Raw genomic sequence first — 17,760 nt, 5'->3', positions numbered from 1 at the left:
TCCCCTTATTTCATCGAAGCAGCAGATGTCGTCTGATGTTTTACAGCTTTGGATAAAAACAAGCAGGCCTTTCAAGTGATAGCTGCCCAGTTAAATATAGCGTCAGGTTTGTTTGCATGACAGGACTATGTCGCGTCGCACTGTGCATGACTTTCAAAGCAGTGGGCTTTGATCAAAGGCAGGTGTGTCTTCAAGAGAGCTCAGCCAGTCATATTGAGCCTTTATTAGTATTAACCAGTGTTTGATCTTCATTCAGACCGGTAAGGTTAAACAAAGCTGGCAGCTTTTGTTTATTTGTTTTTTTCTGCTTTTTTGTCTCCTTGTTAAATACAAACTACAGTTCTTATGTTCTAGTTTCATTCTTTCAAATAACGGTTCATCATTTTACTCACCTCAGGTGTGGCATTGGGACAGGGCCAGTGCGGTGGTAACCTTTAGTCTTTTAACTGTGTAAGAGTTTGGTGCTTATGTACCATTTTTACCTTGTGTTTTCATTCTATAGAATATGTATATTCTTAAAAAATAAAGGTTCCAAAAGGGCGTGTTCATAGTGATGGTCTTTGGGTTCCCCAAATAACCTTTCAGTGAATATTTCTTAAAAGAATTTTTGTTTTTTAGTGTGAGGAGTATTTTAATAATCTAAATAACATGTTTTTCCACTAAACAACCAGCAATGGAAAGGTTCATGAAACAGAAGTTGCCATAGTATGGTATTTTCTTCCTGTGACGCATATCCGAGTGAAACGGCTTTGCGAACCAGAAAAAAAAATGTAGGAAGGGAATTGATTTTGTCCTTTTGGAATTGATTGGATGGTTGTGGTTTGCTATTGCTGTGCTGTCATGTAAGTGATAGGTTTCCCCGCCCTCGTGCCACTAAACACGTCATCAGAGAAGATAAGTTATTTTGATTAAAGATTATGAGGGCACATGCAATTTTTGTTTTTAAATAATGTGCACGGTTAAATCATTTATAATAAATACTATAACATTTCATTTAAAAAAAAAATCATGGTAATTTTAAAAGCTCTTCATGGCACTATATATCGAGGCTAATAAAGAATCTTTATTTTAAAGAGTGTATCTGTTTGAACATTAGCACTTTTTTCATGCTCTGTACTGTGTGTGTGTTTCTGTTTAGTGCCTGTCTTATCGTCTCAGTGTTGTCCAGCTGCAGTATCAGTGATGTGTTGTGCCGCCCACCTGCCCCTGGCTGTGCCGCTAAGCCCTTTCTGGAGTCCTGATAGACAACCCTGTGATAAGAGCAGCAACATGATCTCTGTGTTTGCTTTTGATGTGACCCACAACAAAGAGGTGGACAGATTCTTGTGCTTTACAGGGCAAGAGAGAAATGAAACAGGCCACAGCCTATTGTGCACAATGACATAGTTGAGTTCATTGAGTTTTTCTCTTTATTAATCATTTGCACGGATTGCTCATATAGTTCTTTATCATAAATCCCATAACATGTTTGATCATTAATTGCAGTAAGATTGTATTTGCACTCCTTACATTCAGTTGTGTGAGCATTGAGAACATTTCTAAAATCTCTATTACATAGTAACGGCCATGTATTTAACACCTTCATGGTGCTTTTTCCAAGTATTTCCATTTAATGTGGACAAATCGAATAAATGGTTGTCCTTCATATGAAGAGCTTTTTCCTCTGCTAACAGCTGGGGAGGTATAGTCAGCATTTGTTCAGAGATTTCACTGTTGGCAGCAGTGCCTCGGCTGAAAGCAGGATTCTGTCATGAGTGAGAATATTAGAGAGATAGGGACCCGAGGGTGTATAATTTCGCTAGCTCTTGCCTGGGGTTATTAAATATTAGCCTGAGGTGCTGAAGGGCGTTGCTGACAGGGGCTATCATCAGTTCTCCCTATCATCAGGATTTTGCACTTCTTCCAAATGCTTGCACCCCTGACACTTAGTAGATGGTGCCCTCTTCTGTCCTTACTTAATATAGTGATTAAATTAACTGAAATGTGCATTTCTGAAACTCTGAGAAAGCCAGGGTATATATTTTCATAATTAAGAATTCATGATATGTCAGTATCATATTCGTTATCGGCCAACATTAGAATTTCTTTATTTATTGGTATCGGCCGATGTTGGATATTCACTTGTGCATGTTCATTTCCCCTATTTCGACATTTAGATTACCTTTGCAATCATCTCACACTCACTTAAAGTGGACCTATTATGCTAAATTCACTTTTATAAGGTCTCTGACCACAGATGTGTGTCCACAGTGTGTGTAAACAACCATGATAAAAATCCACCAAATACTTTTTTATAATCCCCATCAATCATTATCAATCTCTCATAACACGCTGTTTAATCCCCCCCCCCCTTTTTTTTTACATATAGTGCACAAGACAAAAAAATGCTCAATTTATTAAAATAACCCGATCAAAAGTTTATGATGCCATTGATTCTCAGTGCTGTGTGTTGTTCCCTGGATGCTCCACGGCTGTTTTGCTGTTTTGTGATGGTTGTTCATGAGTGCCTTGTTTGTCCTGAGCAGTTAAACTGCCCAATGTTCTTCAGAAAAATCCTCCAGGTCCTGCACATTCTTCAGTTTTCCAGCATCTTTTTTCATATTTGAACCCTCTCCAGCAATGACTGTATTTTAAGATCCATTTTAAGATCCATCACTGAGGACAATTGAAGGGACAGTACTAAATCAAAAATAACATGATTTTTGTATGATCCCTCTTATTTAGTTAAAATTATTTTCACAGATTCTGCAAGCGGATTACATACTTTTCCGTGCCACTGTATATTTGCACAAATCATTTTACGCATTACTGCTTCGCCAACGATGGTCAGTACAATGCTGGATTTGCGAAAAAAGTGGTTTCTGAAGGATGGGTCAATACCAATGTTTCATGCTCTAACTTCATATCCAGAACAGGTACGGATTTTACTTCATATTGTCATACACAGAAGAGGACAGACGAGGTAAGTTAGTTAACAAGTCTTTATTGTACGAGTGAGCTGTGCGGCAATGCGACGCAGATAAGTCAAAAGGCAGTTGATGGTTTGTTGGTAACTTAACTGGCTGGTAATACAGTGTTCTCTGTGCAGGTGAAGGACTGGTGCAGGATGCTGGTGAAACGGGTGAACACATGATCTTGGCAGGTGAAGATGAACGGATATGGGCAAACAGAAGACAGGTTAGGCAATTCAGGTAGGTTCTCCGGTGAATCATAAAGGTAGGTTCTCAGGTGAGTATTTCAGGTAGGTCATGTGTGCTTGTCATAGACGAGACCAGACCATAGTGAAGTGGAAGGTGACTGCTTAAATACAAGGTGTGATGGGGTTAATTGCTGACAGGTGCGGGTGATGTACATGCAGGTGAGAGCCAAGGAGGTTGCTGGGAAGTGCAGGTGCCAGAATGAGCTGGTGACTATGACAGTACTCTCTCCTCCCCGGAAGCACGTCCTCACGTCATAAACTGGGGTGGGCAGGCAGCTCAGGTGATCAGGGTAACTCTGGTAGCTCAGGAGGCCAGGGTGGCGCAGACCATTCAGAAGGCCAGGGTGGTGCAGACTGTTCAGGAGGCCAGGGCGGCGCAGACCATTCAGGAATAGCCTTCTCGGCCGTGTCAGAGATGGCCTACATGGACTGATAGAAACATTTCTTAGGAGCTCCCAACTTTGTAGAAAGATAATTGGCTGGAGTCCGCTATGGACTGGGGACAGGAGATGAAGTCCTCACTGGACTGGGGACAGAAGACGAAGTCTTTTCTGGACTCGGGACAGGAGATGGAGTGCTCTCTGGACTCGGGACAGGAGACAGGAGACAGAGTCCTCTCTGGACTGGGGCAGGAGGCGGAGTGCACTCTGGTCTCTGGACGGAAGAAGAAGTCTTCTCTGGACGGAAGCAGAAGTCCTCTCTGGACGGAAGAAGAAGTCCTCTCTGGACTCTGGACGGAAGAAGTAGTCCTCTCTGGACTCTGGACGGAAGAAGTAGTCCTCTCCAGGGGCTGGAGCCGTCACTGGACTCTAGTCAAAGGCTGGAGCCGTCACTGGACTCTGGTCAGGGGCTGGAGTTCTCACTTTACTCTGGTCAGGGGCTGGAGTTCTCACTGGACTCTGGTCAGGGGCTGGAGTTCTCACTCGACTCTGGTCAGGGGCTGGAGCCGTCACTGGACTCTAGTCAAGGGCTGGAGCCATCACTGGACTCTGGTCAGGGGCTGGAGTTCTCACTTTACTCTGGTCAGGGGCTGGAGTTCTCACTCGACTCTGGTCAGGGGCTGGAGTTCTCACTCGACTCTGGTCAGGGGCTGGAGCCCTCACTGAACTCTGGTCGGGGCTGGAGCCGTCACTGAACTCTGGTCAGGGGCTGGAGCCGTCACTGGACTCTGGTCAGGGGCTGGAGTTCTCACTCGACTCTGGTCAGAGGCTGGAGCCCTCACTGGACTCTGGTCAGAGGCTGGAGTTCTCACTCGACTCTGGTCAGGGGCTGGAGCCCTCACTGGACTCTGGGGGCTGGAGCCCTCACTGAACTCTGGCCGGCGGCTGGAGCCGTCACTGGAGCCTGACAGGAGATGGCATGGGACTCTGGACAGGAAACAGGAGACGGCACGTGCATGGCAGCCATCTTGGCAGGACGAGACTTTGAGACGGGCCAATGGTCTACCATATCGGGAAATGAATCTCTCCAGACATCTACTGATGGCCTCTCTCCAGTCCAGTCCTGAGATATCTGGGAGCTCCCTGGGATGGATGACGTTCACCCCGATCCGGAACAGTGATTTTATTATCTCATCATTCAAGGGGCAGGTGACAACGAGATGACAGAATACTGCTGTGTACTCAAATAAAACATTTTAAAACAATGATAATGTTATAATAACACTGTTAAATGTAATTTAAGTGTCATTCTAAGCAAATCTCAAAATTAATATTTTTTTTTATTCTGTACAGTATGTTGTACAATGTTGTGATGCCTAAATTCACTTGTAGCTTTTACACATGGTATTTTAGTTAGTTTTTTTTAATTGTTTATTTAAATTTATATAAAATAATATAAAATGTTAATATTGGTGCATTTCTTGATATGTATCTGAGAGATTGCAAAAGTTTGTAACGTAATGTTAAATTTAAATGTGTAATGAAATGAATTATTTTCTGATCTCTCTGATACATAATCAGTATATAGCTCTGGAAAAAAATTACGAGACCACTGAAAAATTAGCAGTTTCTCTGGATTAATTATTTATATGTATCTGTTCGAGTTAAAATTACATTTTTGATTTACTCTACAAACTACTGACAGCACTTCTTCCAAATTACAAATTTAAAAAAATGTAATTACAGAAAATGACAACTGGTTAAAATAACGAAAAAAGATGCCATGTTTTCAGACCTCGAATAATGCAAAGAAAACAAGTTCATATTCATTTTTTAAACAACACAATACTAATGTTTTAACATTAAGGAAGAGTTCAGAAATCAATTTTTGGTGGAATAACCCTGATTTCCAATCACAGCGTTCATGCATCTTGGCATGCTCCCTATCAGTCGGTCACATTGCTGTTGCTCATTGCTTTATTCATAAAAAGATGCCACAAATATCTGTCTTTATAAATGTCTTTATGTTGTTTGGGGATTCATTTGGGGATTAAATGTGAAATTATTACAATATAAAATGTATTAAAAACTTTAATGTTTAATGAATCGTGATTCATTACAGAAAAATGTGTGATTAATTAGTACATTTTTTAATCGAATGACAGCACAGATGGATGGATGGAAAGAAATGCAGGAGACTTTCCAATCACACTGATATAAACAACACGTGGTCATGCAGCTGAACACAATTTTAAACCAATTTTGCTTTGACCACAAGGTGGAGAGAGAGAGCAGTGAGTGACTAAACAAATACATTAGGACAGTGGCAGTAAACAGCCTTGATTTAACTGCTTTTGCTATATCTGGTCTTCTGGCTTCATTAAAGAATCTTCTGATTTTACTGTAAATATATGACCTAATTCGCATATCCCTGACTCATCAAGTACGTCCTCCACAACAGTTGCCATACAATGATGCTGATTCATAGAGACACTACATTTATATAGATGGTTTATTATTATTAAAAGCAGACAATGTCATTGTCCTTTAGTAGAGAAGTAGTGGATTAACAGACAAGAGAAGTAAAGAGATGGGATTCTTTTCTGTTCAGACACACTGCTTTTCACAGTAACCATACGAGGTTGCTGCAAGAGGTAAATATTCATAACCCTCTCCCTGCATATTCATTCGACAGACATGCTGCACTGACTGCAGTACTGTCGGTTCTACCACAGCGCAGATTACCTGTGTCCTATTTTCTAGAGTATGTTTTGTTATCAAATGATGACAACATTCATTTAATAACTTACATTTTCAAAGACAATACTCTAGTAGTGAGTAATTGTATTGTTTTTTTAGTTTTATTTTTTAGTTTCACACATATTTAAAATACAACTACACGCTGCAAGACTTTGAATTGTTTTTTTTGTTTTTTCTCTGTATAATTTATAGGTACTTCAAAGTGTATTAAAGTGTATCTGTCCTGCCAGCTGTTGTGATCAGACAGGCCTTTTTGTCATTCGGCAGTGCCACAGATGGGAGACCAGCATGGGGTCAGAAGCTAGCAGACAAAGACCACTACCATTTAACTTGCACAGGAACACATAGGCTAAACAAAGTTTGGGAATTAATAGTACATTTCAAATTTGTATTGCATTCAGTCTGTTGCATCACATTATAATGTAAAATATCTGTATTGCACATTTGTATGACATGTATCTTGACAAATATTAGGAATTGCTTCGATTAGTTATAGTTAGGCTAATATAGAGCAAATGTCAATGTTGACTGCTTTAATCCAGATTTAAGATGGATAGAGCAGCTTGATTCTGGGATAAATTTGGGGTTCCTTTCCTAATCTTATGGAAACTCTAACTCTATTTCTGCCAAGAAAGAGTAATCAGTTTGCTTTCAATAAGTTCAAACATTAAAACGTGCAGTGGTTTAGGAAAACTGTCATTCATTTATTTATTTAGGCTATGTGCATTTTTTTTTACTTGAAAACCCTCTAGGCCAAAGATTATTAAAAACAAATAATGTTATTTTATTACTTTGTTTTTGAAATGCCCTTTCTCAATACATTTATCTTGGTTAATATTGTCATTGTTTTCTAATTTGATATAGTTAACACAACTATTTCAGTGCTAAGCAGGTGAAATGAAATATCTAAGGAGAGAGGTGTACCCTGCTGAGAATAGCAGAACTATACTTGGCTCAAGCGTTCTAAAAATTCTACCCTCTGAAGTGATAATGTGGACACGTTTGATTCTATTGGTGCTTTAGACTGTCATTCGTCTTCAAGCCCTGAGGTTGGCTAATTACACAGACACGATGGGATAATCCCGGTTAGCAGAAGCTGCTGTCAGATTGGTTAGGTTTAACACAAATCCCCTCTGGTTGAGGTAGGCAATGCGGGACTGGCTTACAGTCACTACTGCAGAAGAAGTGGAGGGGGTGTCTGACTGCTTTGGAATTTCCTTTCTGATGAGATGTCAGTCCACCTGCTAACCTGCCTGTTCTACTAACCAAATGGAGCTGCACTTGTGATCCAAGACGCTCTAGCTCTATTGCGACGTCTCCGCGCGCGCAGGGCCTTATCATTGAATTTTTGTCGCGCGCTCTGCGATATGGGGACCGTGCTATCTGTCTCCCCTATAGTAACTAAAGGGACCGTTGTGGAAGATGAAGACGACGAAGCAAATGGGAAAATTGAGAAAAGCATTAAGAAGCAGTCAGTGGTCGTGTCCATGCTCACATTTAAGCGGCTAGTGACTGCATCGGGTAAGAAAAAATGTGCCAAGAAAGTAAATCCGAATCCTGCTCCGCTGCCAGAGAGCAGCGACAAGCAGGTCGAGAATCTGAACCAAGAGAACTTCAGGAAATCGCAGCAATCGACCAACACCGAGCGGAAAACGAAAAATGGACCTCTCGCGGTGCCCATCCCCACGGTTCCTCCCAATCTGGATCAGGACCAGCTCACTTCATCGGCGAAGCAACTGGTGTCGGTTCAGAAGCAGCCCAGCAGCCGGTCACTCAACTCGCCAAGGCGCGTAATCGTCCAGGCCTCCACGGGGGAGCTGCTCCGCTGCCTGGGGGAATTCCTGTGCAAACGGTGCTGCAAAGTCAAGGAACTAACCTCCAATGAGGTCATCCTTTGGTTCCGCAACGTGGACAGGACTCTGCTGTTGCAGGGCTGGCAGGACCACGGGTTCATCACGCCTGCCAACCTCGTGTTCGTCTATCTGCTCGTCAGGGAAACTGTAACCGAGGATGTTGACAATCCACGTGAACTCCACGGGACCTTTCTGACCTGCCTCTATCTGGCGTATTCCTACATCGGAAACGAGATCTCGTACCCTCTCAAGCCCTTCATGGTCGACACCAACGCGGACGTGTTCTGGGATCGTTCGTTAGATGTCATCAATAAATTGAGCGGTAAAATGCTGCAGATTAATATGGATCCGCACTTTTTCACAGAGGTGTTCCAAGACTTAAAAAACGAAGGAGATTGTAAGAAGGATGGAAGCGAACTGGACCGCTGAATGTGATCAAAATCTGAGCAGAGATCAATTTCTAGCCTACTGATTGGATCTAATTCCTCTGCTTGAGTGACTGTTGCGTTGCACCACGAGCCGATTTATCAATATAATAGCCTATTTATGACACTGATTTGTTGGATTTGTTTTAACAGTATTGAGTAGCCCCGGTGTATTGATTTATAATAGCCAACGTGGCTTCACCGGTGTAGCAAAATGCATTTCGTCTAGATTTGTATCTGTTGCGATTCTTACATAAAAAGCAAAAGAACAAATTACCGTTAATTCTATATAATTGTCAGTCTACGCTGTCAATACTAGGTTATTTGGGTCACTATCCTCCTGAGACCCAAAGAAAAGTTTTATTTTTTTAGGTAGGCATAATCTACATAATTTAAGGTGTTTGCTGCTGTATAACACACATACTATTCATATTTGAGTTCTTATGTAGTCCTACACTTTATGTTTTTATATTGGCCACATTATTAAATATATTAAAGGCTTAAGATGTATCTTTTAAAACATTACAGTGGGCAATTGACTGGGTCTCAGGAGGATAAATCTACATTTGAAGAGATGTGAATGGAACTATCCAAGGTGCTGACCTGACTTACATGTGCTCATGTTGCTCTATTGAAGCCTGTCTCCAGCCATTCTGGGTGTGAAACTTGAAAGCGTTTTCTCTTCACTGAGATGTTTTATGTGCCAATCCATGTGTGATCTTAGGAAACTACTTTTTTTTTTATTCACAATGGTTTGAGAAAAATGGGCAGATCTTGCTTGGAGATTATTTTATATTTTGACATGATTCTTCTGTGCTCTTTCTTGAATGAAATAAAACCCAGTCTGACTGGTTCGATAATGCATGCATCGAGCTCATTAATGCACTGACCACGTGCCATTTTATGAAATATTATAAGCTCATTTGGGACAAGGCATCTATCCACCATCTCTAAAACTCTCAAACTTTTTTCATAAATTTGTAATAACTTTTCTTATTTGTTCGTATGACCACTAGCAGGCTACAGACAACTAACTTTTATTTATTTATTTTTTCTCTCTGTATGATTTACGTGTTGGTTATTTTCCATTTTTAATAAATTTCCCTGTTGATTCCTAATAGCCTAGTTTTAGAAAAAGGAAATTATGCAATTATATAATAATTATTGGTCTACAAATCATTTACAGATGGTTAAGTCATGTTTATTACTTCACTCCAGGCTACGTCTTTATTTTCTGTGGGACTTTTTGGTCATCAGCCAATTCCGTTCGCAGAATTGTGAATGAAACACTGGACATGAATGATCTTCGACTTCATTGGCCGGAATTTGCTGCAGTGTGTGAGATGGGTTTCTCTGGGTCAGCGGAATAGATGTGAACTGGGGCTTCGTCACTCCAGTCTGTCTCTATAGTAACCACAGGATCGCTCATTCACAGCACTGCAGAACCTCACGCGCTTTGTCTTCAAGCAGCGCGTGGCCACATGCACACTATAAATACGTCAAGAAGGCTGAGCTATGTCCTCAAGAAGTTTTCATGTAGGAAATTAGCTCGCAATCAACACATGTCCCAGTTTTGGAACTATTTTTAAAGCTTCTGTTGTAAGCAACACAAGGCCACCTGTAGTTTCCATATTTTTTGAAGCTCCCAGGCCTTGGCATTTAATGGTACATCCATCCATCCATCTGTCTTGATAAACTTTCCTTTTCTGGTTTAAAATCACATTGCTGCAGGTGTATGATTTTCATTTAAAAAAAAGTAATTCTCCATTCAATTCAGAACGGTGTACAAGTGATACATTTATAATATTCCAAAACAATATCACTGGACACTAATCTGTTCTGTCTGCTGTATGAATGTTTCTTATTCGTTGCACCTATGCAGACTTCTGGATCCTTAGTAATCAAGTGATTACCTCAAGAGACCCCACCCAAAGTGCCAAACAAAGTATGATTAGTTCTTTTTTTGTACTTGTTAAAAGGGTTCCTTAATCTGTCCGGAGGCTTTCTTCAGTAGTCACCGTCATTTTGACCTTATGGCTATATATACTGTATAAGAGATCTTACCTAAAGCTTTCCACTAACTAATCCCAGATTAGTGGAAATAGGTTATCCTATATCAGGTTGGAAATCAAAGTGTCAGTAGTAATACTCTGTTGACGGGTTAGTGAATAAACAACTTTCAGTGTTTGGCATGGTAATGGGTATGACAATGTTGATATGTTTGGTTTTGGCGGAATAGATCTGCTACGCTGCTGCTGTTGGTTACTGCTGCTGCAGCAGAGCAAGTATGGGACTTGCTTCTGCGATACATACATGACACGCAGCTGTGAGCAAACATATCGCTGCTGTACAAAATATCATACATTAATTACCTGTAGCAGGTCTATACAGGTGGAGCTTGGGAAGGTGGAGGATTTCTGAAGGCATACTGCCAAGGCAAATGCTACACTCTAAAAAATGCTGGGTTAAAAACAACCCAAGTTGAGTTGAAAATGGACTAACCCAGCAATTGGGTTGTTTTAACCCAGTGAATGGGTCGTTTTAACCCAGTGGTTGGGTTAAATGTTTGCTTAAAACAACCTAATTGCTGGGTTAAAACAACCCAATGGCTGGGTTAGTCCATTTTCAACCCAACTTGGGTTGTTTTTAACCCAGCATTTTTTAGAGTGTAACTAAGTATGAGCGCACAAGCTCATTGGCTACTGATACAGAAGGACCCAATTAGCTGTGCCCTATTGATAACGATGTAAGCAGGTTGAGTTAACCCTTAAATGCATGAATTCTCACAACTCATTATTACATATGCAGGTCTTTAGCGACCGGATCTATATCTAACACGGATGGATCTCTACCTGTCGCGATAATATAAAACTCTCCTGATATTAGAGTAACAATTACCGAAGAATTGAATAAAAGCATATTTTGTTACATTTGGAGCTTGGAAGGGTTCAGTTTGAACAGATGTTTTATCCCATCATCACTGTCCTCATCAGAGCTCATTCCCCAGTACATTCAGCATCTGGCTTATATTCGCCATCTCAAACATGTTCTCAAAACTATAATTTTCAGCTTCTTCAAAATCAATATTTTGATCGCTGACAGCTTCTTCACCAGATCAAGTGACAGTGACACTAATATTTCATTGCGTTCAGAACTTGCTCTGCAGTAAATCGCTGAGCCATTAAAATTTTGCTGATGATAATTCCAGTTCTTTTGTTTTCTGCCTGCAGGAACTATGAGTGAAACGTCACTTCATCATTAGCTGCATTTACATGGACTCTGATAATCCAATCGTAATCGGACTAGTAGTACAATCAGCATAAAAAATGTCACATGTAACCACGTCAATCGGAATGAATTGGTCAGATTGTAAGGGGTGGTTTATTCCTTTTGTAATCCTATTAAGAGGACATGCAAAACTGGAGAGTACTGCGCATGTGCAATGATGTAGAAATAGCATAATGACGTATGATGCACAAAACAAGCCGTTCTTCCCACTGTTGCCAACTAATTTTCAAGGGAAGTTGCGATTTATTGCTAAAAGTTGTTAAATGATTCTATGACGTCATTACGTAATCGCAAGGCAAAACTACGCCATTATGTAATGCATAGATATTATTTGAAATGCTAATTTAGATTTGTTTGTAAAATAAATTGAAGCAATGTGTTAGTTAATACGTACGGAGCCCCGCACATGACGTGAAAAAAAAATAAAAAGGTAAATTGTGCGCAAAATGCAATAATTCGTTCCCTCAATGTATAAATCATGCGTACAATTTACTATTTAGTTCCCTATTTGCTAAACCGTCCACACAATTTAGCCAACTAGTTTTTTTTTCCTGCATGTCATGTGCAGGGCTCCGTAAATATGCTACCTAAATGATCTTCCGGTTTTTACAGCGATTTCCATAGCGATCTTAAAGAATTATGAATGAACCGCTCAGCCTATTGAGCTCGCTTGAACATGTGTTGTTTGGATTAGAGTCACTTTCCAGAAGTTGCTAAAAGTTAAAAAAAAAATAAAAAAAATAAAATTAGCTAAATTTGTTGCTAGGTGCTTTTGGGGAAAAAAAGTTGCTAGGGTCGTCTGAAAAGTTGCTTTATCTAGCAACAAAATTGCTAAATTGGCAGCAATTCTTCCTGTTAAATAAAGTGTCATAAATGACTGTCGTGTTATTCTAAAATTCTCTTTCCACTCATCGTCTGTGAAGTGGAGCAGGACAACGTCCCACCATTCATTGTTTCGGACTCTCATCCACAGACGAATGGTTTTGGGAATGGGAATGGGTGTTTTTACTGTTTGATAAATATACGTAGCACGGCTCAACGCTTCATGTGCATGTCGCCTAATTTGGACCCGATAAAGAAAAAAATTACGTTTTTTTTTAAACAAAGAAAAGGAGGATGGTTACTATGCTTTATTTAGAGTTCATGTAAACACAATGTTCCGATTCATCAACCGGAATGAATTAATTCAGATTGAAGCAAAAGGTGTCCATTTAAATGTAGCTATTGTGTATCAGACATTGCCATCTTGTGAAATAAAGGTGAATTGCACTTATTCAGTCAATTAATATTCAATTTATTGTTGTGCAGAAAAAACATACTTACACTGTTGCGATGCAATTTTAACAAAAAGATTAATGGGAAAACATCCATTCTTTTATAAAAAAAATGTTTTCGTGTTATATTGTTTATAATTAATTTATTGAGGAACACTAAGAAGGTTGATGTCTAACTTAAAAAAATGAATGAGGAGGGTAGGGAATGACATCCCGGCTATAGTTCACCCAAAATCTTTAAATGTGATCATTTACTCACCCTCAGTTCCAAACCAATATGATTTTCGTTTAGAACACAAGACTCTTCATCATACAATAAGAGTGTATAGTGTTCAATGATTGTCAAGCTGCAAACAGAATAAAGAAACATGATTCATACAGGATTGGAATGACATGAAGGTGAATAAATGATAACATAGTAAAACCGATAATAGATCATAATTTTGACAAATAATATTGAATGGTGTAAACTTTTTAGTTTAAGTATTCATTGTATAATGAGCCACAGAGATGATTTTACTTTTTTCAGTCTCTCTGGGGGAGAGAGATGGAGGATGTTGACTATATTTAGAGTCAGAGTGGGTGTTCCGTGACTGACTTGAATGGATGATACATTCAGTGCCACCCACTGGCTGGGAGTTAGTCACTAGATCACAAAGACAGATTCAAAGCAGTACTGCTCATTAAGCTTTCTCTGGGGCCACCAGCCAACACTTCTCTCCTGTCACAGAGACTTGTGTTTACCAGAAAAACTGCCTCACAATGATCCCAGCAGCCGTTTAGGGGGCTAATAACCCTTACCAAACTTGAATCAGGTTGATCGCGCTTCACTTTCCTTTAATGATAGCATTTATCCTTGACCCACTGTGACAGCAATTAACTGGCATGGTTGGAACCATGCTTGTAAACACAAGTTGCTATTTAAGAAACTAAAGCATTGGGCATTAAGTGCCTTAAAACATTAACACAAAGTTAAGTTTATATTAAGTTTATAAGTAAAAGTAGGAAGTGTTTTAAATGTTTGATTACATACTTGTTTTGTGCAATGTCGCAGGTCTCATAGTATCGTAGATTTATACCTAACTTTCCTGCCAGGGCCTCTGCGCTTACAGATCTCAGTAGAGCCACAGCTTCTAACAAGGTGGTCTGGACGGAGCAATGCGAGCAAGCTTTCCAGGACTTCCAGGCGGTGTGTGGAGGGTCTGTTCTGCTTAGTCCGAATTTCCAGAAACAGTTCATCCTGCAGACGGATGCCTCGGGAGTCGGACTGGGGGCGGTGTTACTGCAGGAAGTGGATGGAGATCGTAGGCCAGTGGCATTCTTGAGCCGGAAACTGTTCCCTCGAGAAACACGTTATTCGATAGTGGAGAAGGAGTGCCTGGCCATAAAATGGGCCACAGATTCACTTCGGTACTACCTTCTGGGGAGGCACTGTCTTAGAAACCGACCATCGAGCGCTGCACTGGTTGGAACGCATGAAAGACTCCAATGCCCGGATTACGAGATGGTCTCTTTCTCTCCAGCCCTACCAGTTCACTGTGAAATACTGCCCGGGAGCCAGGAACAAGGTGACTGACTTTTTGTCCCGTATCCCAGAGGAGCTAAATACTAAAATGGGCATTTCAACCCTGGTTCCTGAAGGGGTGGAGGTCTGACACTCAGGATGATGGTGGTCATCTGCAGAAGGGTGGTGGGGATTGTCACAGAGCTCCCCTCTGTTCCCCGTGTTCCCTTTCTTGGCCCCTTGATATAAAGACAGGAGCACATACTTGGGTTTTTAAAAGACTCTTGATTTACCTTGAAGCGTCTGTGAGGTAGAGAGATACCTAAAACTAGACTGTGGTGTCTCAGACTGGCCATCTGAGCTCTAAACCAGTGGACATTTAAGCTTTGCTCATAAACTCTTGACAATTACCTGGATCAGCATACATGATGGCAGCCATCTTGAACTGAGTAAAAGATCTGAAAGGACTTTTATCATGCCTTTTATACCTTTGCTGTGTAGCATCATGGTGGTGGGAGATACCAAGTATGATGGGAAAGGGGAGGAAACTGTTGTTTATGAAGTTTATTACTCTTGACTTGCTACAATTGTTGCTGAAATTAAGTTAATATGTCATGTAGTGCTATTAATAGTTGTGTAATGAAGGAAAGTGTATTAATTGGTTTTTTTTTATACTGTTATATTTCTCTTGAGAAATGGTTCTACCCAGGTGTATAAATTCTCACACAATGCAGCGGTCAGTTAGTCTATGACTGGTATTCTGATTGAAGTGTTGTTGTACCTAATTTAAGGTTATTGTTTCCTGTTGTTTTTTATATTGTAGTTAATTTTTTTCCCTCAAGTGTTTTTTTCTTTTTGAAACTTTTTCATATTTTTGCACTTGTGAGCACCTTACTGGCTTGGGAGGAATTAAATAAAAAGGAAAACTTTTAACGTCCATTTAACGTCCTCCAGTCATTGTTTGAAGAACGCTAGATGGTTTCCCTAGTTGAACTGTGACATGCAAAAAGGATTGGAAACGTTCTCCTCCAATCTGTGTGTTATGCAAAAGCTGCTGCACTGGCCTAAGCACACATAATGTCCAGATTAACTCTTGTACATTCACCTACTCAGTGACACCCTGCAGCTCAAAAGAGCTTATTATAAGAGTGTATTAGTTCAGAGAGTACTGAGGAGACCTACGGAAGGCAGACCTTGTATATAGATTAGACGCTCTTTGTTGTTATTGGTTTACATTTTCACTTTCACTACTCTTTTTAGTACTTAACTATTGTAAATACAAGAATTGTGAATTTAGTTATTACTTTAATTAGGTGTAACAATTATATCTGTAGGGTTACATAACAGCAGATCAATGGTATTAAAAATCATAGGTCACAAAAAGTCAAAACCATATTAAGAACATGTGTCATGTAGTACCTTCATATTATAGACAAATGCACCCATGTGTATTGAATAATTTGGAGAAGAAAATCATTTTTTTTACCAATTTTATGATTTCTTGAATCATCCTTAAGATTTGCTAAACCAGTAAGTGCATTTCTCAAAACAATTCGTACAAACAGCACCACACAATGGATTATCTGCAAAAGCCTGTGACTTGGACAAAATCCTTAGTTCATTAAAAGTATTTATGTCAATCAACATAATGCGATCAGAATGACAAGTCCTTGTGTCATTGTTGACAAACAAGATAGTCATGTTGTCAATATTACAGTGAACTCTGTACGTATTTTCAGATGTTGCTAAACTATACTTACGATTTTCAGGACTGAAAATTCACAAGACTGCACTTCAACTATATGAATATAAATTTCAACAGTACGAATTCACACATTACTTTATGTGGGATGTAGATTGCAAGAGACTGGACAGGATTCAAATTCAATACTTTTACAGGTGGTCTGTCAACAAATTACAGTACAATATATATATATATATATATATATATATATATATATATATATATACAAACACACCGGTCAGGCATAACATTATGACCACCTTCCTAATATTGTGTTGGTCTCACTTTTGCTACCAAAACAGCCCTGACCCGTCGAGGCATTGACTCCACTAGACCCCTGAAGATGTGCTGTGTTATCTGGCACCAAGATGTTAGCATCAGATCCTTTAAGTCCTGTAAGTTGCGAGGCGGAGCCTCCACGGATCGGAATTGTTTGTACCCTTACTCCTCTTCCCGGCTGTTGACCCTGTTTGTTTCCTAGTTTGTTTCCATTGTCAGGATGTGTAACACTGTGTTATGTTCGGTCTATATATGATTGCCAAATTATGTGGAGGTTGAACAAGTTTTGAGAATTTCAGTTTTTGATCTGAGAAATGCACCAATGCTACTGAGAAGAACTGTAATATAGGATGTAATGTATATGTGTAATAATTATAGTTGGTTGTCAAAACGTGCTTCAAGTGTTTCATAATTGTTGTACTGTTTAAATTTAGCTAGCATAAAAGCTTATAGCTAAATAGACAGGCAGGTTTTATTGTGACAACTTACCCCATTTAGTATATAGCCTATATTATTTGGGGCATATTATGTGTTAAATAATCTGTATCCTTTGCTGAGTAATAACGATGGCAATTATCACTTTTGAACAAGGTCTGTGTCTACACTAAATAAAATAAAACTTAAAAAAATAAAACTTAAAAAAATAAAATAAATAGTAAGCAGAGCCAGATAAATATTCACTGGAATAAAAAGTGTGACAATTAACCGCCATCTCCCCTACAGTGAGCAAAACCTTTCAGCTTTGTTCTTTTTTGTTAGGCCTATTTATCTGAGCTACACTCACATAGAGATATAGTTTTGGTCGAATGGGAATATCTGTCCTTTGCACAAATCCTGGAATCTGTTGGCCAGCCTATTTAAAACAAGTCTTGTGTGTCAGTGCAAACAAATCTTGCCATAAATGGCTGGCCCGGTAGAGACATGCTATTGACATGCAGATCACACTGATGGGACTTATGGGTCTCCTCACAATACACAGCAATGCTGGAGAAATTCCTCATCATGGCATCAAATAAGCAATATAGCCAATTAAACAAGAAGGCCATTTGTCACA

The 17,760-nt window shown here is 39.7% G+C and overlaps 1 protein-coding gene across 1 annotated transcript; it reads left to right on the top strand.

Moving 5' to 3' along the window:
- Positions 1–7,484: 7,484 nt before the first annotated feature.
- cdk5r2b (cyclin dependent kinase 5, regulatory subunit 2b (p39)) lies at positions 7,485–10,324 on the top strand. The gene has a single exon (XM_079820860.1). It carries the CDS (start codon positions 7,707–7,709, stop codon positions 8,619–8,621), a length of 915 nt encoding a protein of 304 aa, XP_079676986.1. The 5' UTR covers positions 7,485–7,706; the 3' UTR covers positions 8,622–10,324.
- The last annotated feature ends 7,436 nt before the right edge of the window (positions 10,325–17,760 follow it).

Source organism: Gobio gobio (assembly GCF_949357685.1).
Source record: "Gobio gobio genome assembly, chromosome: 7".
Classification (NCBI taxonomy): Eukaryota; Metazoa; Chordata; class Actinopteri; order Cypriniformes; family Gobionidae; genus Gobio; species Gobio gobio.
This window is presented reverse-complemented; position numbering and strand designations above follow the sequence as displayed.

Coding starts and splice junctions, on each gene's coding strand:
- cdk5r2b (XM_079820860.1), top strand. CDS start 7,707: ATGGGGACCGTGCTATCTGTCTCCCCTATAGTAACTAAAGGGACCGTT.